The sequence below is a fragment of the Suillus clintonianus genome, assembly GCF_016758775.1.
Source record: "Suillus clintonianus strain FC179 chromosome Unknown DEU56scaffold_110, whole genome shotgun sequence".
NCBI lineage: Eukaryota > Fungi > Basidiomycota > Agaricomycetes > Boletales > Suillaceae > Suillus > Suillus clintonianus.
This window is the reverse complement of record NW_024539334.1, coordinates 89864-115378: the sequence shown is the minus strand read 5'-3', so window position 1 is coordinate 115378 and position 25515 is coordinate 89864. Positions and strand designations below refer to the sequence as shown.

The 25515-nt window shown below is 48.1% G+C and overlaps 9 protein-coding genes across 9 annotated transcripts; 5 read left to right on the top strand and 4 right to left on the bottom strand.

Moving 5' to 3' along the window:
* Positions 1–16: 16 nt before the first annotated feature.
* DEU56DRAFT_925160 (mitochondrial endopeptidase) lies at positions 17–3261 on the bottom strand (the record flags this gene model as incomplete). Its single annotated transcript, XM_041358569.1, has 15 exons — positions 17–503; positions 559–700; positions 774–903; positions 953–1032; positions 1083–1175; positions 1232–1508; positions 1573–1659; positions 1716–1885; positions 1943–2076; positions 2132–2326; positions 2382–2513; positions 2568–2588; positions 2636–2989; positions 3047–3052; positions 3112–3261. 15 exons carry the CDS (start codon positions 3259–3261, stop codon positions 426–428), a joined length of 2049 nt encoding a protein of 682 aa, XP_041203533.1. The 3' UTR covers positions 17–425.
* Positions 3262–4251: 990 nt separating this feature from the next.
* Positions 4252–6101, bottom strand: DEU56DRAFT_917560 (uncharacterized protein; the record flags this gene model as incomplete). Its single annotated transcript, XM_041358003.1, has 8 exons — positions 4252–4735; positions 4781–4923; positions 4974–5123; positions 5174–5309; positions 5362–5576; positions 5634–5754; positions 5800–5934; positions 5989–6101. 8 exons carry the CDS (start codon positions 6099–6101, stop codon positions 4252–4254), a joined length of 1497 nt encoding a protein of 498 aa, XP_041203532.1.
* Positions 6102–6286: 185 nt separating this feature from the next.
* DEU56DRAFT_917559 (uncharacterized protein) lies at positions 6287–7004 on the bottom strand (the record flags this gene model as incomplete). Its single annotated transcript, XM_041358002.1, has 4 exons — positions 6287–6491; positions 6551–6655; positions 6708–6789; positions 6854–7004. The coding sequence occupies 4 exons, from the start codon at positions 7002–7004 to the stop codon at positions 6287–6289; spliced, it is 543 nt and encodes a 180-aa protein (XP_041203531.1).
* A 1038-nt stretch (positions 7005–8042) lies between these two features.
* DEU56DRAFT_696371 (uncharacterized protein) lies at positions 8043–8831 on the top strand (the record flags this gene model as incomplete). Its single annotated transcript, XM_041347227.1, has 1 exon — positions 8043–8831. A coding segment is annotated over one exon (789 nt), but the record flags the coding sequence as incomplete, so codon positions are not given.
* A 2130-nt stretch (positions 8832–10961) lies between these two features.
* Positions 10962–11465, top strand: DEU56DRAFT_688107 (uncharacterized protein; the record flags this gene model as incomplete). Its single annotated transcript, XM_041347052.1, has 2 exons — positions 10962–11365; positions 11414–11465. Coding segments are annotated over 2 exons (456 nt in total), but the record flags the coding sequence as incomplete, so codon positions are not given.
* Positions 11466–11564: 99 nt separating this feature from the next.
* DEU56DRAFT_760135 (uncharacterized protein) lies at positions 11565–12017 on the top strand (the record flags this gene model as incomplete). The annotated part of the gene is made up of 1 exon (XM_041350398.1): positions 11565–12017. One exon carries the CDS (start codon positions 11565–11567, stop codon positions 12015–12017), a length of 453 nt encoding a protein of 150 aa, XP_041203528.1.
* Positions 12018–13021: 1004 nt separating this feature from the next.
* Positions 13022–19119, top strand: DEU56DRAFT_760134 (CHAT domain-containing protein; the record flags this gene model as incomplete). Its single annotated transcript, XM_041350397.1, is given in 13 exon segments — positions 13022–13061; positions 13118–13268; positions 13324–13463; positions 13511–13608; positions 13665–16623; positions 17216–17261; positions 17489–17627; positions 17762–17780; positions 17800–17954; positions 18004–18122; positions 18176–18354; positions 18391–18862; positions 18912–19119. 13 exon segments carry the CDS (start codon positions 13022–13024, stop codon positions 19117–19119), a joined length of 4725 nt encoding a protein of 1574 aa, XP_041203527.1.
* Positions 19120–20779: 1660 nt separating this feature from the next.
* DEU56DRAFT_893830 (uncharacterized protein) lies at positions 20780–23617 on the bottom strand (the record flags this gene model as incomplete). Its single annotated transcript, XM_041356358.1, has 4 exons — positions 20780–21202; positions 21257–22937; positions 22992–23279; positions 23342–23617. The coding sequence occupies 4 exons, from the start codon at positions 23615–23617 to the stop codon at positions 20847–20849; spliced, it is 2601 nt and encodes an 866-aa protein (XP_041203526.1). The 3' UTR covers positions 20780–20846.
* Positions 23618–24137: 520 nt separating this feature from the next.
* Positions 24138–25074, top strand: DEU56DRAFT_917553 (uncharacterized protein; the record flags this gene model as incomplete). Its single annotated transcript, XM_041358001.1, has 2 exons — positions 24138–24518; positions 24571–25074. The coding sequence occupies 2 exons, from the start codon at positions 24138–24140 to the stop codon at positions 25072–25074; spliced, it is 885 nt and encodes a 294-aa protein (XP_041203525.1).
* Positions 25075–25515: the final 441 nt, after the last annotated feature.

Below are 25515 nucleotides of genomic sequence, written 5' to 3'. Positions count from 1 at the left end.
TATCGAATTAGAGCACCCGCTGCAGAGTTGTGCTGAAGATGGAAAATTTAAGTTATAAATGAATTATTCGATCGGCTTGAAAACTTCGCTAGGAAGCAGCTTGAAGCTGTGTTGCAGCGCGAGTCAATGACCAGCTATGGGACCCGGAGAGCGGTGCACAGATAGGTAAGGACTGGCGGGATGAGGGAGAGAAGGCAGAAGTGTACACCATAGCAACGATAGAGTATCTACTGACTTTAGATCCACCCAAGGCTTGGGACTTCTCTCGAGACGAGTGGACGGGCATTCGGCGGTGGCTGATTTGTAGTTAGTACTCTCCTAATTCTGTAACATATCAGTCTCAGATGTCCTGTTATGCGTCGTATACATGATCAACTCTGAATCTTTCTTTATCACATTTTATCATCTACCTATCAAAATCAGATTCACAGGCTCGCAGTGGCAACTGTCCCAAAAATCTCTTCCAAGAATGCATTCGAGTTCGGCGATCGACCCAGGAAATCCTGTTCGGTTATGTGAACCACTGTCATCAGATTAGATCGCGAAGATGCGACGTACCTCAAGGGAGTCCGTTTCATCTCGGCTACCTCCCACCAGGAGAATCTTGTCCCTGTAACGCTTACCCAAAGCAGGGTTCAATGGGTCTTTTTTGAAAACTGTCGCATACATGTCCGCGGCAAAAACGAGTGAGTACGTGTACCTGGTTATCACGTTCATCCGAGGTGTCAGTTTCAGTCGATGGTCCATCAGAATACGACAATCGCGTGACTCACCCATAGTACCCTGCGTCATAGCCACCGACGATATGCCCAAAAGTCCCTTGTCCTGGCTGGGCTTTACCCCCTTTTACGAGTGAGATGGATTCACGCAGGTCATTCCAGAGTTTGGTGTAATCTGCCGCCTCTGCACAATAGCCTGTAAACCCTGCCGTCAAAATTAATAAACATCCAACCTTTATCCACGTGCACTTTGAGATCAAATTTGGCAAAGAACAGTTGCCGAAGGTAGAATAACCCAACGTTTACATAGCGACTGTCACACTCATCATGCTGTATTCTCGAAAACTTTAGAATGAAACACACCTCTTTATCAACTTATCCATCAACTCCGACGAGAGCGGCTCCTGTGTCTTGTAGTGGCTAGATATCTTCTCTAGCACCTTGGGCTCCCAGCACCTGCCACCTGCCGTCAATAGCAGATTCCTCCTGTCAATGTTGTACAGAATACGTACCAATTCTCAAGCATTTGCGAAGGCGCCTCAACGAAGTCTCTTGCCACTGATGTACCATGGAATCGTGCGTACTTCGTCCGGCTAAGTAATCCATGGAATACATGACCCATCTCATGGAAGAATGTTGTTACGTCGTCATGTTGCATCAAAGCGGGTCGCTCGGGAGTCGGCTTTGCAAGATTCGCTACCATGGCCCTCAGGGGGTAGTGACGTTTGCTCGACGGCAGCTCATAGCCCGGGAGGAGGCCCCATACAGCTGCGTGAGAGTACTTTGCAGCTGGCAAATAGAACAAAGTTCAGCAAGGTCAAATACAAATACAAATGAAACTTCGCGCCCTTACCGCGGGGAAACAGATCAAGGTAGCAATATCCTACAAATGCAGATTCGTCTTTAGCGTCCTTTTCCCACACAGCGAACTGTTGCACTTCTAGAGCAAAAGTTTAGAAGGTTCAAAATCTCTCCATCACGGCGAGTGCCACACACCTGGATGCCAGACGTCTTTGGCGTCGCCCTTGATCTCAATGAACTTGACTCCAAGGAGATCCTGGTATATTTTCAAGATCGTGGGAACAACGACGGAGACCGGGAAATATTCCTTCACGATGGATTCATCGAGATCGAGTGTCTTCTCGACATAGACGCGGTCATAATACCTGCAAGACAGCAATGATCCAAGGTCGACGTTACTGATGTGACACATAGTGACTTACCTGTAGTCCCAGATGTAGAACTCGCCGTCGAACGGAAGTCCGCGTTGCTCGTGTTCCTCTTTCTTGAGTTGAAGCAGAATCTTACGCTCTTTCTCTCCCACAGGGCGCAGCTTCGCCTCAAGTTCATCTAGGAACTAGAGCGCGAGTGTGTTGGTTTGACAGAAGTAATTAAAATTGTCAATCACTCACGTCCTGGGCATTCTTACCAGACTTTACCATCTTCACCTCAGTAATGTAGTCTGCCCATGTGTCATAGCCAAGCATTGCGGCAATGCGCCGACGGAGGTGAAGGGCCTTCTCAAGTAAAGGCACATTCTGTTTGAGTCGGTCCTCGTATCCTTCTTGAGCAGCGCGTCGCGTGGCTGGATTATGCGCGAATTTGAACTGAAATATTCATCAGGTAAATCGATGGAAAGCCTTCATGATACCACACACATACGATTGGCAAGATATCCGGTGTCTTGAAAGTGACATCATAGACTTCCTTGGAGCCCTCAGTGCGCTTCGTGTAACCCGAGATGACATCGTCCGGGACTCCATCCAGCTCTTCGAGGCTGAATGAAATGCAACCCTGTGTATTTTGGGGTGATCAATGTTATGAATCAAAACAGACGAGCATTCTCACATTCTCTTCATTGAAGTTTTTCTACAAACGCTATTAGCATAACCCCTAAACACTGAAGAAGCAATCACCCTGAAATCTAAGCAAGCTTGCGAGAGCTCCTTCTTGAACTGCATCAACACCTCGCGCTCCTCCTCAGGGAGCGCAAGCCCAGCTCTCTTGTCATCCAATACCATCTTCTCCACGAGCCTCCGCTGCTCGTCGCTCAGCTTCTCCCATGCACCTGATGCGTGTAGATTCTTCTCTGCAGCGGCCTTGGCTTTGAATACGTCAAGACGCATGGACTCTTCAACATCGAACTCGCGCTGAAGGACTTTCGCTTGGTTCGAAGCATCCCGAAGTTCTTTGGAGGTGGAGACGTTCTGGTAGAATCCGAGGGGCTCGCAAATGACTTGGGCTTCTGTCTCTGCATTAGCAAGCGGTGCCTAATGTCGAAAGCTTGGCTGAGAATGGGATGACAATTGATCAGCAGTATCACTCACAAAAACCTGTGAATTAAATGTGATGATCAGTCCGATGATGCACGCAAGACAAACAAACCACTTACTGTTTCGAAGTCGCATCCAGCCTCCGGGAGCGCCGCGACCTTGTCACTGACCGCCTTATTTTGCGCAAGTGCCTGTTTGGTGATACTCAGCACTTCTTCTGGGGTGTGATTCCACTTGGGAGGAGCCTGTGGTGCAGTCAACGAAGCCATGATAGGATCACTTTCAGATAGCTCGAATGCAAAGCTAGATTTTGCGCGTGAGCTGCTAGAGAAGGTTCTTGAGGTCTGTAGTCGTGAAAAGTGGGTTCGAGGGCGGCTCTGGCGCAAGCCAATAGATGTCAAGGATATAGATCGGATCCGTGTGGGGTACTTAAGCGCTGTATTGGGGCTATCAATTTGAATATATTTCCTGCCAGTACTTCTGCAGCTGGTTTGCGTGGCCAACCCAATATATCCACCGGGATTATGCCAAAAACGCGAGGATTCTGCGTCGCGTGATTCCGGGAGCCTGCCAGTGGGTCGTGGCAACAGACGAGTGGACTTTAAGGACGCAGAACTTGCACGGGCAAGCATCAACCCTGTAAATGAACCTTAGGCGGTTTGAGCAAATGGACCCAATTGCAACCCAATTATCCTGCAACGATGCAACGACTCGGAAGCGTTAAGGAAGTCCACGTACATCAGCAAAAGTGGCGCACCCTGGTAAGGCATTCCCAGGCTTGGCAAGACCCCCCCAGCCAGATGTGCCTCGCCAAGACTGAACATACCATATAGAGGAACTCTCCCCGATGCCAGCCAGGCGTAAGGCTATTTGAAGACGGTCAGAATTGGAGCTTTCCGAAGTCTTGAGGCGCCTTGTAATGACTACTCATCCTTGTTATTCTTATCCAGGCTTGTACCACTATATCAGTCTGGTATCACACTGTAAGGCAATAGACGGAATACAATAGATTTCACATTAATAATACAAAATAAAATACACAGCCGGTGCAAAGTGATACGAGTCCGAGTCCGATTAAAATGATACCCATCTAAGCATGATCGAGAGCGCCGTGGCGAGAGCACCGAAGAAATGACAGCGCGAATGTGCGAATGCGACAAAATTGGGAATGAGCAATGCGGGGAGTCCATGATGTGTAAATCTAAGCATGAAATACTAGGTAGAATCAGACCAGGTGAATGAGTGAGAAACAAACATACCTAATCCGCCTTTCTACCACGGCGAGGCGCAACCTTTTTCTTCTGAGGTACGACAGGAGCTGGTTCATTGACTTCGGCACCGCTAGCAACGAGACGTGTGGGACGGACACTCGACTTTGGCTTTGTAGGCTTAGGTCTCGGGAGTACCTTTCGTCGTGCAGTCAGAGGTGGTTCAGGATCGGTTGGAGCAGCAAGAGCATCGTGAGCGGTGGCAAGTTCAGAAGGAGCAGTAGCAGGTTCCGAGTCGGTAGGTTTTGGTGAAGGTGGGAGTGACAACGGTGAAGATGGAGCGAGAGACGGTAGTCTACTAGGCGGAGTGACGGGACGGTGAATCGGGGGAGGAACTGCAGTGGGCTTTGGAGGAGCAGTCAAGGGGGCCCCTTGTTTGCGGGCAGCGCGTTTCGCCCTCATTTTTGCAAGATCGGAGTCAGCGTCATTCGAAGTGGCCATCATTGCCTTGGCTGCATGTTTGCCAAATACCTGTCTGTAATACTTGTTAGTAGACACTGACAATGAACTGAATACGTACTCGTTAATCCATTTGAGTGTTTCCACTGCCCACGGATCCTCGGTATCATCGAGTGCCTCGACAATGGCTGAAAAGAACTCTTCGAGGTTGAATGAGCCGATGATAATCCTGTAGGAGTTGCAGTTGCATAGGGAAAACCACGCCTAGTGTTATAAAATCAGTACACTAGTCAAATAAAACAACGAGCACTCACCACACACATAGCCCAAGCCCACGACTGCGGTGTCACTTTTGTTAGCCCGTACATGGTGCACTTTGACTTTCCTCCGCCATGCTTGCTGTCTTCATCATCATTATCTTGTGATCCTGCAGCGGCGGGCCCTAAGTATAGATGCTGAAATGCCTGCAAAAAAATTGGTGAACTTAAGTGACTAGAATCAAAAAAGTACGTACCCTGATACCTGCATGTCCACGGAATAGGCCGGTGATCGGATCTTCTGCGTCGTAAGCAGCATCAGCAGGATACAGAAAGGATGGCCAGTTCGTAGCAAGCAGAGGCCATCCTCCGTCTTGCAGACGTTGCATCCCTCTATGAATAGAGACTGAATTAGACGAAACATTATGAGCTAAGAAATACTCACAGGTCGGTATCTTTGTCAAATTCATCGAGCCATTTCTTGGGGCAAAGTTCCCGTGCTAGTCGGGGATGATTGACGCCGCGGTTCGACTTGCAGGAAGACTTTGGGATGGGAGGTTGGAGGGTATCAGTGCTGCGGTTGGCAAGAATGTACTCAAGCATTGAGTACTTCAGGGATGAAAAGTCATCCGAGCGTTGGGAGCTCATTGAACTGTGGATCTATATGTTTGTAGTCATCAGTGAGGTGCATATATGCGCATATATGCGTCAACTCACCGCTGTAATGTAAGGTTTGAGCTCATCATATGACAAGTTGTCGAGATTTGCACGGAAGCCTGGAACAAAATCTAGAATAGTGTTGTAAAATGCGAGAAATCGCGTCTGTTGCTCCTCAGATCTGGAAAACAAATCAGTTTGAGTTCCAAGGTGAAAGGCGACTTACATGTTTGAACTGGATGAACCACCCTTATCAAGGGTCATCCCGTAATGAAATGCGAGCGACACATTTGTAAATGGATGCAAGGTGGCAACTGCCTTGCGCCCAGCCGTGCGATATTCGGATAATGTGTCGCTCAACCTTAAGTCGTGTAATAGGGGTGAGCCCGTGATCATCAATGAATAAGAAACTTACTTGATCTTCTTCTGTCTTCCCGTAGCAGTCAGATTATCGAGAATCTCATCAGTCGAAGTGCGTTTTTTGGAGCTGGAAGTGGACAACGACGCCTCGGAGTCTGAGGAAGACATGGTAGGGTGAGGTAAACAGCTAAGGGATTGTTACCCCAGATACCCGATATTTGGTTCTGTTGACATGTTACCCCAAACAATTAATTATCGTATACTAATATTAGTACAAGGGGGTGCAAGATAACATGAGAGCAATGTGAGAGCAAAAAAAAAAATCTAAGTTAAGTCTGCAGTAAAAAAAAAATCTAAGCTAAGTCTGCGGTAACTGGAGCAGGCAGAGCTCGCAAAAGATCTAGACTGGCAATGGAATCATTGTCTTCCACATCCCTGCAATGGTGACGGCGGCGGGGTGGCCAAGCGATGCTGCCGTCGAATTTAGGTTTGAGTGGCGGGGGATTTTTGGGGATCCCCACCAAGCGCACTGGCTTTGCCTTGAAATTTGAGTTATTCCTGTAGATCAAATTTTGTTAGTGAACTGATCATGATCAAGCAAATATAAGAAGTCTTACCCGGAACTCTGGGACGTGAGTTTGAGGCCCGCAAGATCTTCTGTGATCTTGATGGTATCTGCCGAGAACTTAATCTTCTTGCTCTCGCGTTCACTCAATGGGGTTCTGTATATGGAGTTAGTAATGTATGTGTGAGAGGAAATCTAATAATACTCACCTTTTCCGTTTGGGTTTGCCTGGAATCAACAACTCCGCCTCGCTATCTGTAGATTCCTCGATGCGGACCATCTTGACAGGATCTTTGAGGCGAATAATCAGTTTCTGGATCAATGTTAGTAAGTAATATGAAAAGATCGAGATTACATGCCAATGGGCCCGGATTCTCGGGGGTAAAGTTGATCTCATAAGTCGGCCAACCAGTTAGGAGGTTGTCAATATCCATGACAATGACATTGTCACGGATAATGACCTGGTCGGTACCATTGAGAAGGATTGACTCGGCTGAATTAGACATGGTAGTGATAGACGCGTAATACTGGAAAATCTATGCGTGTTGATCAATAAGATCATCGGAAATTGCCGGCTGACATTAAATTTGATCCGTCAGTCACGTGATATGTTGGAATCAAAATTTTCAAAGTTCTCGTTCTTGCTCCTCAGTTAGTACCATAGGGCGTCCGCTCATACCAGCCACCGATACACGCACTACGTGCAGCTCCGCATAATGCGGACACTTTCAGTTGCTTAGGCGCTGATCTGGCTACCAACTTCCCGCAGTCTGTAAGACTGGTAGGACCCAGGGAGTCACATTCGTCATATCTCCACTTGTTGCGCTCATTGCGGATCAAGCGGATCAAGTGGAGCATGTGAACGATCGGACCGTAACCCTATCATTACGCACGATGACCTGCAGGCAGATTTTGATCGGGTGGCAGGGATTTTGATCGGGTGGCAGGTCCCAGTTCATATAAAACGAGTCAGGTCTCTGCTGACTCCCATCCCAGTGCATGCCTGCAGTGACTCGGGCAGATACATGCAGGCGATGCTGGCAAAGTACACCATTCTCTCACTCCTCACCTTTATCCTCGCCATGTCGTTTGCATGCCCTGTTTGCAATTATACTGCCACGACGGCACGCGGTATTTCCACGCATCAAAACCAGTGGTGCAAAGGTTTGAGGGATGTCTCAAACAGCATCATGGATGCCCGCCGTGAGCGCCAGCCTCCACAGCCTCCAGCCCCTCAGGTTCCCATCGCTCAACCGATAGTTGCTCCCTTGCACGATGATGGTCTGAGTGTGCTGGATTTTGAGCATTATTCGCCCTCGCCCCCACCAGTACATTCAAGTCCACCACCGCAGCGGCCATCAGGCCTTCCAAATCGTAAACGGCAGCTCCCATTACGCTTTCGAGATGAACTCCCTGCTCTGCCCGTCCCAGTTCCCGTTCCTCCACCTGCAGCTGACATTGATCTTACCGCCTCTCTGGCTGATGTCGATGCCACCTCGCCACGTTCTGGTATCGAGTCTGACATAGAATCAGACGAAGATACGTGGGTACATACCGATCAGGACACCTTTGGTTTGTTCCGTTCATACTTGGGAGATTTCCCGTCCTATGATCCTGAAAATACCATGTCGTTTGACGACATTTGCGACTCTCGCACCTTCCAACCAGCTGATGGTCCCAACAAGCATACGCGACCCTGGTATGCAGGCTTCGGCACTGCCATTGATGCTGTTCATCGCACCTTCTTCGCACCTTTCCTCAATGCTACGACTTTTCGGCTCATGAGTTGGTTCTACAACTCATCTACCGGTAGATCTATTGCCGACCTTGACCGCCTAGTGCAAGAGGTGATGCTTGCTGAAGACTTTGAGCGCGAGGACTTGAGAGGATTTTCCGCGTCTCGGGAGGCTAAGAGAATGGATCAAGCAGGCGAAGATCCAAACTCGGGTCTGTTTACGTCTGACAGGTGGCATGAGGCCTCTGTGAAGATTAAGCTGCCTGCGGAGAAGGAGAAATTTGCGTCAGAAGCAGATGCCCCCGAATTCGCAGTCGAAGGACTTTACTATCGCAAGCCGCTCGAAGTTCTCAAATCGGCTTACGAAGAGATGTCCTCAAGGACGTTCCATACCACTCCCTTCAAAGTCTTCTGGCACCCTGACGAACATGAATTCCCTGAACGAATCATCACCGAAGTCTATACTGCTGACGCAATGCTCCAGGAGCATCAGCAAATCAAGGCACAGCCTCGGGGGTGCAATCTAGAGACGGTTGTTGCTGCTATCATGGTGTGGTCAGACTCGACACATCTTGCGTCATTCGGGCACGCTGCACTATGGCCTATCTACCTGTTTATTGGAAACCAGTCAAAGTACCTACGGAACAAGCCACTCGAATTTGCAGCACATCATTTGGCATATATTCCAAAGGTAAGATTTTCTTTTGAGTCATCGTTGTCAACTCTGACGGTAATGTATTCAGTTACCAGATATTGTACACGAATTTTATATGCATGCCTACGGGAAAGCTGCAACCAGCGCAGTCCTTACCCATCTCAAGAGGGATCTTATGCATGCTATCTGGCTCCTACTCCTCGACGATGAATTCATGGATGCCTACGAGCATGGTGTCGTTGTCCGATTTGCAGACAACGTCTATCGTAGAGTATTTCCCCGATTTTTTACCTATGCAGCGGATTACCCAGAGAAGTACACTTATATAACTCTCCTTCGTTATGATCGCTCATTTGAATTTCAGGATTCTCCTTGCTTGTATTAAGTTCCTCGGTAAATTTCCATGTCCCCGGTGCCTCATCCCAAAGGACAAGATCAATCAGCTGGGATCAAAGTTGGATAGACTGCGACGCACACGAGATGTACGAGTGGATAACCATGCTCGCCGGAGCATGATCGAGATGGTCCGGGATTGGATTTTCACAAAGGGGCGGAACATAGCGAGCTCAGTGATTGACAAGGTACTTGGACCAACTTCTCTTGTTCCAACCCGTGTAAGTTCTACTATTCATTGTGCACTAAAAGTCCCTTATATCTCCTTTAAAGAATGCTTTCTCAGCGCGCTTGTCCCGCTTTGGGTTGGACTTTCACTCGATGTTCGTGCCCGATTTTATGCACGAGTTCGAATTGGGGGTCTGGAAGGGTACTCTTACACATTTGCTGCGTATTATGTATGCTTTTGGCGGGGACGCAATGGTACAGTTTGATACAAGGTGAGGTTTAAATTTGTTTTATTGCTTTCCAGACTAACCGACTCGAAGATTTCGCCATGTTCCAACTTTTGGCCGGGATACAATACGTAAATTCAACCGCAATGTTTCGAACCTCACGAAACTCGCTGCAAGAGACTTTGAGGATATTTTACAGGTTCGTGCATGTTTTCGAGTCTGATCCTTTGTCTGATGTGACACAGTGCGCTATCCCTGTATTGGAAGGACTACTGCCTAAGGAGCATGATGACATTATATTGGATCTGCTGTTTGAACTTGCGACATGGCACGCCCTAGGAAAACTCAGGCTCCATACCGAAACCACACTGCATTTCCTCGACAATTCAACGACTAGACTTGGGCAAGCTTTGCGCCGGTTCAAAGATGTTACATGTGATGCCTTTGTTACTCAAGAGCTGCCCAAGGAAGCGGCTGCACGCGGGCGTCGCAAACCTGCATACTCGAAGACAGGCAAGTCAAAAGCACCACCAAAGAAGACAGCTTCAGACGGCCCTCGAACACGCCTTTTTAACATGTCGACGTATAAACTTCATGCGCTGGGGGATTATGTCAAGTCCATTTGGTTGTTTGGTACGACAGATAACTTCTCTACACAAGTGGTGAGTTTGCTCCATGATTTATGTTATTGTGACTTAAAGCAAACATCAGGGCGAATTGGAACACCGTCGAGTCAAGCGATTTTATGCGCGTACCAATAAAATCAAGTTCGCGCGTGGTATCGCCAAGCAACAGCGCCGTGAACGACTTCTACACAAACTTCGACAAAATGCTCAGGGTGTCGCACGACAGGCTAGTGAGCACCTGGACACTAGGGACACAACTTCACGTCCAACAGTCGATTTCGCTGAACAAGAAGTGTTACCGCAGTGTTCCCCGGAGTCCCAGTACCAAATTTCCAATTCACGTCGCCTCCACTGGGACCTAACAGCTTGGCTCCATAAGAACCGTGAGGACCTCGCAGTCAAGGCACGTTCTCGCTTGTTCTCACTTTTTTTTTCTTATCTTTATGACATAGGACTTTTTACCGTGCCTCAAAGATCATATTCTCGCTCGGCTGCTTGTTTCTGATGACAACAGCGAGCAAACATTCACACCTGCACAGCGCAACTCGCTTATTATCGTCGACAACAAGATATACAGGCACAAGGTGCTTCGCATCAATTATACAACATACGACCTTCGTCGGGCCCAAGACTCACTCAATCCCCGTGTACATGCTGATATTATGGTCCTGGCTAATGAGGAGAGCCAGCCTGGTGAGCTTGCACCACATCCGTACTGGTATGCACGTATTGTGGGGATCTTTCACGTCTATGTGAGATATCTTGGTGCTCAGTCTCGTAGTCGAACATCACAGCGCATCGATTTTCTTTGGGTGCGTTGGTTTTGCCGGGACTCAAACCACAACTCTGGTTGGGCAGCACGACGGCTGCATCGGATTGGGTTCTTTGATGCACACGAAGTAGGTGCAGAAGCGTTTGGGTTCATTGACCCACAGCATGTCATACGGGCTGTCCACCTAATCCCAGCATACAGCAAGCGCTATACATACTCACTACTTCCTCCGTCAATCGCCCGACAGCCACGCGACCTTGATGCAGACTTTAATTGGTATTATGTCAATCAGTGCGAGGTTTTCTTTAATATACATTCTTGGTGCTCACCACGCTTTAGATTTGTAGACCGCGATATGTTTATGCGGTTCCGTGGTGGTGGTGTCGGACACAAGACCACTCGAGAGGCAACACGAAGTTTTTACGAGGACCGAGATCCCCTCGACTCAGTACCTTTCAAGAAGGAAAGCGAACGTACTGGGATGTTCTACATGCCAGGATCGCCCATGAATGAGGACGACACTTCCTATCACAGTGCCGGTCTGGACACAGACGAAGATATGCGAAGCCATTCTACTGGCAGCGCCTCCGCTGATATGGGTGATGATGAAGAGGCCGCTGGCCAAGGTGATGCCGATGAAGGTGAGGAGGATGGGCCTGAATATGTGGAAGAGTTGGAGGATCGTCGGTCACTGGAGCCTGTGGATCAGCTCGATGGAGGAGAAGATTCAGACGACGAAGCTGATGAAGATGCAGGCTCGGAATTAGAGGACGAGTGTAGCGAGTTCGGTTATGGAGATCTGGAGGAGCGCATAATAGAGGATGATGGGGAGGACAGCAATGAAGATGACGGTGACAATGATAGCGAGATTGATCTTGGTGCCGAGGATGGGGAGGGCGCTGCAGAAAACGAGGAAGACTATGATGACTATGGAGAGTATTAAAATGTACCATGATAGCTAAATTTTTCATTACATGATACTCTGCGGCACATCCGTCACTACGAAATCTTGTATAAACGCTTATCTTGCCTCTGCAAGCAATTTGCGAGTCTTGCAATGCCTGGTGTGACGGCTGTAAGGCTTGTAGCCATATTTGGAACCCTACGCCAGGTTTACGGTATCTGCCGAGGCCCTGTCAGCTTTCGCCACTTTTGCTGATGTAACCGACGGAGTTGAATGGTAAATGGCGCTAGCTATAAATGCAGGCGCTTAATAAAATAAGTATCTGGAGTAAAAATCTGGGATGCAAAGAAGGGCGAGTTGCTCCAAAGTTGCTCACTACACTCAGGCACGATTGTTGACGACTCGGCATGGAGTCGACGGCGGATTGACAGAAACCGTACTAATTCATGTTTGCGTCTTCGTTCCATGTATCGTACTAAAGACTTCCTAGTTCTCAAGTTGCTCGTATGTTTGTTCGAGCTGGTTGCTACTATCGCGCTTTCACTTGTTGTATCGTCCACTGCAAAGTGTAGCTATCTCATCTGAATTCGACCTGTCATGCTCTCGCAAATCGTCTCCTCGGTACTAGGTCAGTTCATTCGGAAGTACTTTATGATATACAATTGATGCGCATCGTTTTCAGCGAACTCTTTGCAAGTGTGCTAAATGAGTTGTACGACTCAGTGCAGGAGTAGCTGAAGCATCACAGGATGCTCCGAGTCTCACATAACCTTGCCGTGCCACTTTTGTTGATGGCAGGTTCTCCCGCCAACCCTACATGGTCGTCTTTTCATCTTAGCGCTTAGTCTAATTTAAATCATCCCAGCGTCTATTGTGCCAGAACAGCCCTCAACAGCATGAGAACGTCCTCAACCTCTTCTCCTCTCCCTTTCAGCTGAACTCCATCCACCTCCCCATATCCCTATCCCGTCTTCTCCTTCCACTCGTTCCGCCTATCACTCAGCCCATCCTCAATCCTCATCGTTTTACTGCATCCCACCATCATGTCCGGTACCTTAGAAAGCCAGTCTATCAGACTTGAAGGTGGGTCACTCTGTATCACCTTCGTTTCTTTTTTGATCCTCACACTCTATCTACAGTTATCAGCGCAAAAAATCTCAAATTCCCTTCTGACCGCATTCCCGCTGGCATTTACATATCCATCGATGTCCACTCGAGGAGACGCTGGAAATCAGCCATCGGAGTCTTATTATCCGACAAATCTGTAGCGTGGGGTGATACTGTAACCCTGTAAAATACATGGAAACTGTCGGATGTGATTCGAGAACTGATCTTCGGTTTACAGATCATCACAGGTGTCATCTGCATTATCAATCCAGATCAGGGTGTCCTATGAGCTCGATCGAATGCTAGGCAATGGCGAAGTCATTGGAAAACTCGAAACATCGGGGGATGAGTTGCTTGATCATGGAGATGAGCCATTTGGTGAGTGATTCGCTCCTCATTCATGCACATTTACTAACATCTCGTAGAACTGTCCTTTCCACCCGTTTGTGGTGTTCGCCCTTCCCTCGCGCTGAAGGTTGCTGTTGTACATGCTTTCGACAACCTGGACGGTGCACTGTTTGATGTGAGTGATCCCAGACTCTATCCTGTTAGCTTTTGCTCACGGAATACCAATTGTAGGTCCTTGTAGACTGCGAGATTGCTCGAGACACGGATGCGGGCCACGCACGATTCGCCATATACATGACACGCAAGGGGGTCTCTCACCTGAACAATGCTGTAACGCACTTTCAGTTGGTTCTGGCCTGCTGTCCGGTCGGCCATCCAGACCACGCAGCAGCTCTCACCAACCTTGCGTGGGCCCGCCTTGAAGGTTATATTCGACAGCACCCCCAAGACATCGACAACATCACTTCCCTCTTCCGCGAAGCCCTTGCATTGCGTCCGCAGGGCCACCCCGATTGCGCATTATCCCTATATGGTCTCATTCAAGCATTGACCTGGCGCTACAGCAGGGAGCGCACTGCCGACTACATTCACGAATCGGCGCAGCTGTGCTGCAAGCTACTGCCCCTCTGTCCAGAGGGCACCTACCTTCGTAGCATTTGCGTAGACAGCGAGGTCGATTATGTGATCCCGGAATGCAACGATCTTCCAACTGATGCATCCAATGAAGGCATCCGCCTTCGACGAAACGTGCTCGAACTCTGTCCTCCGGGCCATCAACACCGTCCCCGCGCCCTTGACGAGCTTGCACGGGCAGTTGACGCACGCTTCGACCAGCATGGCAGCATTGATGATCTAGAAGAGAGCATACAACTTGGTCGTGAAGCTGTTTCTCTGTGCCCCGAGGAACATTCCAGCCGTGATACCTACCTGAATAACTTGGCATTCTCACTCAAGTCCCGCTTTAATCACCAAGGCACATTTCATGACCTCGATGAGGCCATCACTTTGTACGAAGAAGCGCTGCGACTATGCCCTGTTGGACACGAATCTCGTGATTTCTCATTGGACAACCTAGGGCTTGCCCTCCGCAGCCGTTTCATCGAACGCGATGACATTGATGACATCTCCCGAGCTATCAGCCTCCATCGCGAGGCATTGACGTTGCGCCCATCTGGGAATTCAAGTCGTGAGACCACGCTTAACAACCTTGCCCTCGCGCTTCAAAACAGATTTGAAAGATTACATGTCAGCGAGGAATCTGCTGAAGATCTTAACGAGGCCATTTATCTGTATCGTGAATCTCTTCGGCTAGAGGGGCACGATGATCCCGAGCGCTATAAAACTCTTCACAATTTGAGCTCGGCGCTCTGCGATCGTTTCACGCGAACTCAGAAGAATGAAGATGTCAAGGAGGCGATTGATCTCTGTAAAGAATCATTGTTGGCATTGCCTTCATTGCACCCGGATAGATACTACAGCTATATGCGGCTGCAGGAGGCTTATTTGTCTCGTTACCGAGTGCACAACAACCCTGTTGATTTGTCACTTGCAGTGGAGAACTTCAGACTGGCATCAGGACATCCTACTCATGGATTTCCACAACGCATTCAAATCGCCTTGAACTGGGTTGATGGTGCTGAGAGTCATCAACACGACTCTGCCCTCGAAGCGTATCAGATATGCTTGGAGCTTTTCGACAACCATGTGATGACGCGATCGTCGATTATCTCACGGCGCGAAGCTGCAACCGCTTTTTACGGTGTACAGTCACTGCCAGTAGATGCAGCATCATGTGCCATTCGTTCTAATGATCTGCAACGAGCGGTTGAACTCGTAGAGCAGGGCCGCGGCCAGCAATGGTCGCTGGCCTCTCGCCTGAGAAGTCCACTCGAACACCTCGAGTCCACGAATCCAATCCTAGCTCACAAGTTCTCGGAGCTGAGCAAGTGTCTGTCTGACGCTCAAGGTTCCACGGGCAGCACAGACCGAGCTGCTGCTGATCACGCAGCAATCAAGTACAGGAAACTGACGAATCAGTGGGACGCTGTGGTAACTCAAATCCGTGGTATTCAAGCTTTCTCGCGATTCCTGCTCCCGCCATCGTATGCAGAATTGCAAGTGGCAGCGTGCCATGGCCCAGTCATCATCCTCATCGCGAGCGAATACTCATGCAGCGCCATCATTGTCCCGACATCAGGGGAGCCCCACCATGTTGCCTTCCCACGCATAACTCTCGCAGATCTGGAGCAGCTCAAGGACGATTTTGCTACGACAATCCGGCACACGGCTCGTATGCACCCAAGGAAGCCGAGGGAGAAGTTGCAAAGACGCTTGCGAGTAGTATGGGACGAGATCATGCTACCCATCGTAAACGTCCTCCAGGATGACCTGAAATTGCAGCGTCAGTCTCGAATATGGCTTTGTCCGACGGCAGCCTTCACGTCCATTCCTCTCCATGCAGCTAACCCGTTTCGGTCCAAGGCAGACCGCTCAGGGCCAGAGGCATGCCTGGAGGATATATTCATCTGTTCTTACACGCCAACGCTTTCGGCTCTGATCAGGTCTAGACAAAAGATGGAGACTTGCGTCACTCAGACCTTCGTAGCGATCGGACAAGGTGAACCTGGCGCAGGGCAAGGCGAGGTGCTCCCCGCTGTCAACATCGAGCTTGAGCTCGTTCATGAACTCATTCCTCCCAACGTCAAATTCACCAATCTTTCAAAAGATGAAGCCACTCAAGCAGGTGCACTCGATGCTTTGCGTCATAACACCTGGGTGCACCTCGCTTGTCACGGGAAGCAAGACCTTGAGCAGCCTTATAATTCAAGTTTCGCCATGAGAGACAAACCCCTTACGCTACTCGACATCATGGAGAACAATTGTCCGCAAGCCGAATTTGCGTTCTTGTCGGCGTGTCATACCGCTGTCGGCGATGAGGTGACACCTGAAGAAGCCATTCATCTCGCAGCTGGACTCCAGTTTTCCGGTTTCAAGAGCGTTGTAGGGACACTGTGGGGGGTCAATGACGCTCTCGCAAAACATTTTGTGGAAGCTTTCTACGAGAAGATGTTCGAGGATATGGAGGATGGTGTCATGGACTGCACGAATGCGGCGCATGCAGTCAACTATGCTAGAAACTCCGTGAAGACGAAGGTACCGCTCGAGCAGAGAATCGTTTTCGTTCACATTGGTATGTAGTTCCTACTGTATTGCTTTCGATTGGTACGGTTTTACGTGTTTTTTTATATTGCATTCTCTTTCGTCCTGTTGTTTGTAATCACAACCGTGATACTTTTACGCTCCTGTTATCTCATTCTCATATCCTCTTGTCCCCAAGTAACTTCACTCGAGTTATTGTGTACTCTAATCGTTTGCAACCTCGTCTTCTGCTTGAGTATGTCGTACGAGTTGACTTAGGTCGACTTGCACCTTCCAGTCACACTATTCTTCAAGCTTCAGGCTTCCAAGGCCTTCTGTGCCATGCAACCTCGACTAATCATCGCCAGCGTAATCAAACATCAAGTTGGAAGCAACAAATCACCCGCGCAGCCTAAGACACACTGATCGGGCCCTCATTCTTGCCATATGGCACTCACATCGTGACTGGTGACGATATAACTGTCCAGCTGTGGGATGTACTAGTAGCGATAGTGATGTCATTGCAGGAGTGGACCGAGAAAGATGGTTCGAGTTGAATGTACCATCTCTCCCCCAGGATAGAAGGACAGCACCAGCATCTCAACCAACGCGCGGAAATTTTATTTCATTTGCTTCTCATCCAGCTTCAAAGACGCTCTTTATAACCCCTCCTCATGATTGCAGCTCAACGTCAGTTTTACTAAGAAGATGCAGTGATGTTAATTTCTCTCTCTCTCTTCCCGTTCTGAGTCACTGATAAAACTTACCCTCGCGCTTTGTCAAAATTTCTGAAATTTATTTGTACAGATACATACACAAAGAACGTTGAGCGCAAGTTGGATTCATGATGTAGTCTTTGCAAAAACACATGGTCCGATAAGTTTTCCCCATCTTTCGTGATACTGACTTTATTGCAGGTGCATTACACAAAATGAAAAGGGGTACCCCGACGCATCTCGTTTTATACCAGAGAGGTTCATAGACGTCGACGGTGCATTGACCCGGATGATGACCCCGCACAATGCGTTTTCGGCCTTGGCCGGCGTGTGTGTCCAGGTTTGTTGTTAAGTTATTAGGGGAGCTCAAAGTTGAACGCTCACGTTTATGCTTATCGTTGCTTATGCTTACACCCCCCCATTCTCACTAATTTGTACTGTTGAGTAAACAAGTCAAAATACGTCCGTTTGAAGTCTGTTTACAGTTACCGTGGTACTTTGCCAGCGCTAAGATATATCTCCCGGTATCAACACCATGCCAAAGAAGGATACTGCACCTGCCATCCCGGATGTTCATTGGTCCGAAGACATGACGTGGAGCTTACTATCGGAGGTTGAAAAGGACGATAACAGGCTGGTGTTGCTTGGCAAGCGGGAAAAGAAGGAGGTGAGTATTTAGCTTCAAATACTTGCATATGTTCTTGATATCGAAGCAGAATACATCCGGGGATAGCAAGATCACAGTATTTCAACGGATCGGAGCTGTTGTCTTACCCGAGAGCTACAAGCTCAATCCGACGGCAACAGGCAAAGCTGTCAAACGGAAATATGACCAGTATGTTGCTTTATTTCAGATTGCATCGTACGAGGGACTCACGATGCACATAGCTTAACGCGGAAATATCGGCAACATGGAAAACGTCTCAGAACCACTGGCGAGGGGATTCGCGGCTCTGATGTGGAAGATAACCCCTCCGAAAATGAGTTCTTCGACTGTTACGTCCCTGCGGGTGGACCTGATTCAATGACTACCACCAAGACGAAGAGCATCTGGGGTATGATTTCTGGTATATTTTCGTGTGCTTGGTTTGATCTTTGCATAGATGAAATTGTCGCCAAATTTCCATTCTTCCCTGTTTTACACCGAATTCTTTCATCTCGTCCAAACATCACTCCGATTGCCGTGACTACAGGTGTTGGGCCACACGGCAAAAAAACTCTTCACTTTCAGCCTCCGAGCGATAACGAGGACGATGATATTCCCCCGTTCACGCCATCTCAGCACATGCAGATGCAGTCACTGCACGATATCCTGACAGCAGCAGTTCCCCGTCGTGAGCTGTCTCCATCCTTTGAGTTCTCGCAAGACCCCTTTGTTCTCGATACCTCAAACGACGATATACGATACGATGATGGCGAGAAGGAGAATGCTCCTCCACTATCTCAAGTTACACCAGCAAGACGTCCTCCGAAACCCTCATCAATGTCCCAGGATATTCTTGAGAGGGCGAAGCAGCGCATTGCTAAGGTTCCAAAGAAGCGAGGCATGGAGGAAGTGTTGCTCGAGTTGCAAACGTAAATCTATCTAATGTTCGAACCTGTTCTCGACTGATACTTCTGGTAGGAAAAACATGGATGCTATCAATGCTCGTGCTGATGCAGAGATGAGGCTCAAGAGCCGTGACCTCCTTCTCCGAGAATTTACTGCTGGTATCTGGACAGTTGAGCAGTATCGAGAGAGGCTTGAGGAGTTGGAGCATGATCCTGCTAATCCCCGACTTCCAAAGCGTGCTCGTGCTCGCTACTCTCCTGACTGGGATGAAATCGAGTAGAATAACTTTTGCGTGCTCGTGCCCTATACCCTTTTAATTTTCCTACACTCATTAACTCTTACACTCCTTCGTGTTTTCCTACTCACTTTTTAATGCAGATTGATAGATATGTAGTTACATCTGTCGAAATGCCAGTAGTTCTTCAACTAATTGCCTTCGCTTGGCTTCACCATCTTGCTCATCATCCTCCATAGGAAGATCAGCTGGTCCTCTATCAACTTCTTCCTCCGCTTGAGTGTGCACAGCAGCAAAATCTTCTCCCTTGGTTGCTCCTTCAACATCTATCACCAGATTATGAAGAATAATTGCAATAGTCATCCATTGACATGCTGTTCGATGTTGGTGTTTCGAATTGATGTTGATACGAAGTCCCCTCAAGCATTGCCAGCGCCCCTTCAAAGCACCCATGCAATGCTCTGATCGCACCCTAAGATGAGCAACAGCACTATCAAATAGGGTGTTCTCTGGGAGAAGTGATGCGGGTCGCTTGTGTACCGGAATCGTATGGACACTGACAGGATAAGCTGAGTCTACCCATGCAAACTCATCACCAGCAAAAAACCAGTCAGCATGTCTGACAGCAGCTGTATGCTCAAATGCGGAAGCATCATGGGCAGATCCGGTGAGGCCATGCGAATAGTCTACAATGCGGAGATTTGATGGCAGGTTTCCTATCTGATATTGATGGGGTGAATATTTTTTCTCTATGAGAGAAGAAAATTACCTGTAGATTAAGCCCGTAATTCGCCTTTCGAGTGAAGTAGGCATCTCCATTTAATCCAGGTTTTGCATACAGGACAACAATTGTCCCATCATACATCACCCAGCCCTCCCTCCAAGTTCCCTGAAAACCAAGGCGATTATCAACCCAGCATTTCTCCACTTCCTTTTCCTCCCGAGTGGGCAAGCGCACAAATGCATCATGCAGAGCTTCAATAGCTGTGAAACACCGCTCTGTGAATTTCTCGACACTGCCCTCGGAGATCCCTGCATAGCGAGCAATATCCTCCAATGATGCACCATTTCCATAGCGACCCATCCGATAGAGTGTGACAGCAAGCTGCAATTGAACTGGAGCTTGTGCATTGTTGGAATTATTTTGGAAAATCGCATGGTCCTCAATCAGATCGAGCAACACATGGAATACTTCAGGTGACACCCGAAGCATGTTGACAAATCGAGAGTGGTCGGATGGATTCTGGGCGAACTCCCAAGCAAGGTGAATACTGGGGGCTTTGGTGACAGGGGATCGTCCCTGTAGATAGCGTGTTTGTCGAATCATCAAGACACAAGCAATATCACAATTAAGAAGCAAAGCAGCATCTTGTGGTGTCAATTCTGGATTGGCGAGGGTGCGGAGGACCATGGACAACAGATATGCACGGAGATACTGATCATGTAAAGGAACTCGTGCCATGGTAAGTACTAGTATAGCAGCCTCACTGTGGCTGCACAGCGATCAAAAGTTGCTTATGATTATATAATCAGCTTTGGCGTGCGACTGGGGGGGGTGTAAGCATAAGCAACGATAAGCATAAACGTGAGCGTTCAACTTTGAGCTCCCCTATTCTTCATCCCATACATCAGGAAAACCCTCCCACACAAAGCTAGACAAAGATATGCAAAATTATGCAAACTTGAATAAAAAGACAATAATATTACAAGCTATAGATAAGGTTGATGATTTCTCGCTAAACTTCAACATTCTTTAATGAAGTTACAATGTGCTATCTAACCGTCACAAATGTATGCCTATCAATGTAAGAATTAACATAAAAAGTGTCACATTGCTCGAGGACTTCGCTACTGGTCCATTGACGAGGTGCGACAGGTCCGAACTTTGGAATGAGATGGACACTTCGGTGGATGTTTGTGACGGGTATGATGCTCGCAACTCTCTCACCCGATTGCACGAAGCGGCTGATTTTGAACATTCCATGGTTCGAATCAGCTGTAGGAGGAAACCGAGTGAACCACTCTACATAGGCGAGATGTTTGGGAGGCTGGATTGCGGTAGGGAACATCATTGTAACAGCACTCTGCGGGATTGAGAATATTACGCGAATCTGACCCACACGGTAGCCTGTTGAAAATTCATCATTTGACTGCCTAGCATCCTCGGGAATCAAAAACTGACCTTCAATACCTGCAGAACGGCCAGTCCCATCATTAATAAGCACAGTATCAAATCGTGCTGGGACATCAGCGCCTTTTTGACTGGTGGTCACACGGCGAGGTTTGACATGCGCGCTGTCCACTGTGACACATGGGTCACCATGTCCCTGTGCACCATCAGATCGCCATTTGATTATATGATACACAGGAAGTGTGCGGAATGGAAGGTGGATAGCAGCAGCAAGGTCCTCGAGGCGGCGACGAGTGGTGGCTTCGTGTGGATGATGCAGCTGTGCAACATATCTTGCAAGCGCCTCACGGAAGTACGTGGCCCCATACTCCGTGATTAACTTCTGAATTGGCACAGCTTTCATGCTAGGATGCTTCGTTAATGTTTGAACCCGGTCGAAAGACAGGTTTGCTGGACGAGGTTGGTGTCGAATGGGATTGCCGTGGAGGCGCCACATGACATGTCTCTCATGTCGAGCGATCTTCTCTTTGCGTTCAAGCCACTGAGTCATTTGAACAAACTCATCTTTGTGGTTTGTTGCACGATATGCATCTTTGGCCAAGTCGATGTGGAGGCGCTCAGTATATTCTGTATTGTAATTGTCAGTTGTGCCAAAAGTCTGGATCATCGACATATAGTGGCGGCCTGCATGGAGCTTTGGAAGATTAAAATTGTTTCGTATTCCAAGGTCGACGAAGATCTGCTTGTTGTTGTGAAAAAGATCGAGAGCTTCTGTGAGGAGAGTCAATGTTTCGGAGCTGTGGCAAGGATACTGCGCCAAGTACAGGAAGTCAAGTAGACCTCTGACGGCACGTATGAGACGGCTTGGGGCAAGACGGTTGGGGAGTCGGATGTCGATGATGATCCCAAGTAGAAAACGGCATATCTGACTATGCTCCGTACCACTGATTTGTGAGAGGCTAGTGATACCTTTCATAAATAGACGGATATGGTGATTTGGGGGGAGCCTTCGACATCTTCCATCAATCTCAGCTGCTCCGAATGCCTCGGCCAGCCAACCAAGGAGATGCTTGATAAGACCCTGGTATAATTGGTGAAGCACATCTGGTGTAACGGCTTGGAAGATGTTGGTATAGGGTAGGGGCTCCCAGAACGGATGTATAATGGGCTTGATTCCGGCTTCGCGGCATGCATGTACAAATGCGAGATCTCCGTTATCAATCGCAGCCAATGCATTGAGGACAGCGTCAAGGTTGCGCATCTCGAAAGGTGCGGCATTGCTTCCGAGTTCGGCTGGTGGTATGTCACATTTGGGACATTCCGTGGTTTTGACTCCTGTAACCAAGACTTGCTCAGGATAGTCACCAACGAAGCAAGCAAATAAGGGATGACTGCGACGCAGGATACCATTGCCACTCTTCATGACAATACCATCTAAGCCAGCTTCCTCCAGTGGTGCTAAGACACGGCCCATGCAGGCATGATACAGATTTGCAATGGTTCGGCGTCGTGAAGCCTGGTTGGTGATGTGCTCGAGACGGGTAGTAGGAAGATAAGCGAGAAGAATATGGGCACGGCGAGATGGCTTTCGGCGGATTTCCTTTGGAATGTTGCCAATAGTAAGGTAGACTGGGTAAGCCGTTTTATTTCGGAACATTGTTACTTGAGTCTTGTCACTCGAAATAATAATTGGAATGATGGTAGCACCCGGTTTGCGCTGATCAAGCTTTTTCTATTTAATGTCAGTTATTTTCGATGAGCAGAAGTCCCCAAAATGCGAACTTACCTGAGTATCCCACCACCATTTACCAGTATGCATATCATGGAATAATCGGACAGTTTGTTCCTCATCTGCATAGTGGCGTTCCGGTGCAAAGATTAGAAAATCGGCAAAATCTGGGTCACCATACAGAGCCTTAACACATTCGATAACGTCCCTATAAAAAACGTCGAAAGCCTCGCCTGCGACGACAATTTGTTCACGCCTGAACTTTGGGCGACCAGGAAGCTGCTTGTCGATGATCTTATTTAATTCCCTTGAGTTCTTGTAAGAAAGACCAAGCTTTTCATGGACCTGTCAACAAAGATAGACACATTACCCACAGCTCGAAGGTGATATTAATACCATTCACTGACTTCACTGATACCAAGCAAGTCCGAAAATGCGGTTGAAGTTGGGCCACGTAATTTAGCCCATCGTGCAATTTCCCAATCCACTCGAGAGGCGAAGGGGGCATATGGATTTGCAGTGTCATTGATAACAGTAGCGTATGCAGCGTTTGCATTGCATATGTCAGCTTGCGGAATGGGGTGCCCTGCTCGAGCATCAGGGTATTGCACAATAGTGATTGCATCTTCCTGAAGCACGCGTTGCTCAATCTGCTGACGCAAATCACGATTGTGGCTATTCATCTCTGTGCTGTCTTCTTCGGCAGTTCCGAGTTGGTCCTCTAAATCCCTTCCAGTTACGAGGGGTTCCCATTCGGCATCATCGAGGCCAGGTACGACATCATCCTCGGAGTCCGAGCTGTCACTATTCTCACTGCTGTTAGCATACCATTCCATGTCACCGGGCCATTGGATTTCATCTTCCTCGTAAGTACCAAAAAAGTCTCCTCCATTCGCAGGTGCTTGATCATCAGCTTCGATTTCTGAGTCCGCAAGATCATCTGAAGGAGTTGGTATTGGAGAGTGGACATTTGAGCGTGATGCAGCGAGCACAGCCATGCAGCATCGATTCTTGGTTTTAGCTAAGTGTTGACTTAAACCAGTGGCCGAAAAAGTCGTATAACATCCTGTGCATTGGACCATAATGGTACGAGGGAATGTTCACTAATACTAGATGCTATCTCCTCTATGTCATTTTTCAGGCTCCGATACCGGATATCAATAATACATTGCCAAAGTTCCAGGGTAAGATTCGCACAATAAGATGGACAGCTCACCAGCCTCGTCTCCTGTTAAATCAAATAGTCCGCCTTTATCTCCTGCTCGAATGAGCAGTCCCACTGTTCTGTCTTCTCCTGACTGCCCTAGTCCGACTCTCTGTAATTCAAGCCAACGATCAGGCTCTTCAATTACGATGAATACAGATTTACATGCCTCATATCTAAGCCTTTCAGAGGATGGCAAACCTACGCCTTCTGAAGCGAAAGAGAGCACATTTGTTACACATGACAAAACATCAAAGTCTCGGACATCAAGGAAACATTTTCCATACCCCCCCAATCCAGCTCCATTGGAGCTTCGTTATGCAGCTCGGATGATGAAGTCCAAATTCCAACCAGAATTCTCGTTGGAAGCAACACAGAAGGTATGCCATATTTACTTCTAGACATTGATAACTCATTGATGTGGTCTGAAAGTTTCAAGAACAGTTGGAGAGCGGCCTTTCTCAAATGACGACTGCAACCTTGTACAAAGGATACAAGGCCAAGCTCGCAAGTCGCGAGGTTGCGCGCCAACGCATGGTGTTGGCGACGTGGGAAATTGACGAGGCTGCACAGTATGAAGAATTCCTCATTGCCATCTATGGTGAAAACGAACAACGGTTCAAGATGGCGGATGGGGAATTGCACGGCTTTAGGAGGATTTTTTCACAGCGTGGGCAGGCGGAACTTGAGGATGATAGAAAATATCTTCAAGCTGTCTTTGAAGACGAATGCGAGATCCTCCGCGTCGCTAGTGCCCAAACTGACCAGGTTGCAACCCTCCTCAATTCACGTGTTAAACATGCATTTTTGAAACCTGCTGCGGCATTTCCTCTTCACCCTAATGGTGGACTCTCCTGCATCGGCACTAGGGAACCCTCTGAACACTCAGATCCAGATTTGAGTGATGGGTCTTACTGCAGACCTGCCCCCAGATGATTCGGATCATGACTCTGAGGATTCAGGTGAAGGCGCAGGCTCTAGGTTGTCAGCTGACTGATAGTCGCCCTTTCAGCGGTATGGGAAATCCTCCTTTCAAGTATTACCATTCAACTCATCGCAAGTTGCAGGCTCCCTTTTACCACTCCAATCGCTCTTCTTGTCTTATGTTCAATATCTGTTTCTCGTGATCATTATTGATGTGGAGGTATCTATTACTTCATGGCTGATTTGTGAATTTTTGTATGCACTTACGATGTTGTAGACACCTGTCAAATGCATGTGTTGTTCCACTCTTGCTCGTCTTATCACCTGAAACAAGAATTAACATGATATCTATGATGGCATCAATACAATACATATTAATTGGCGTATGGAAGGCTCGGTTGATTTTTGCCATATATGTCGTCGTTTGAACGCTCCATATATGTAGTCGTTTAA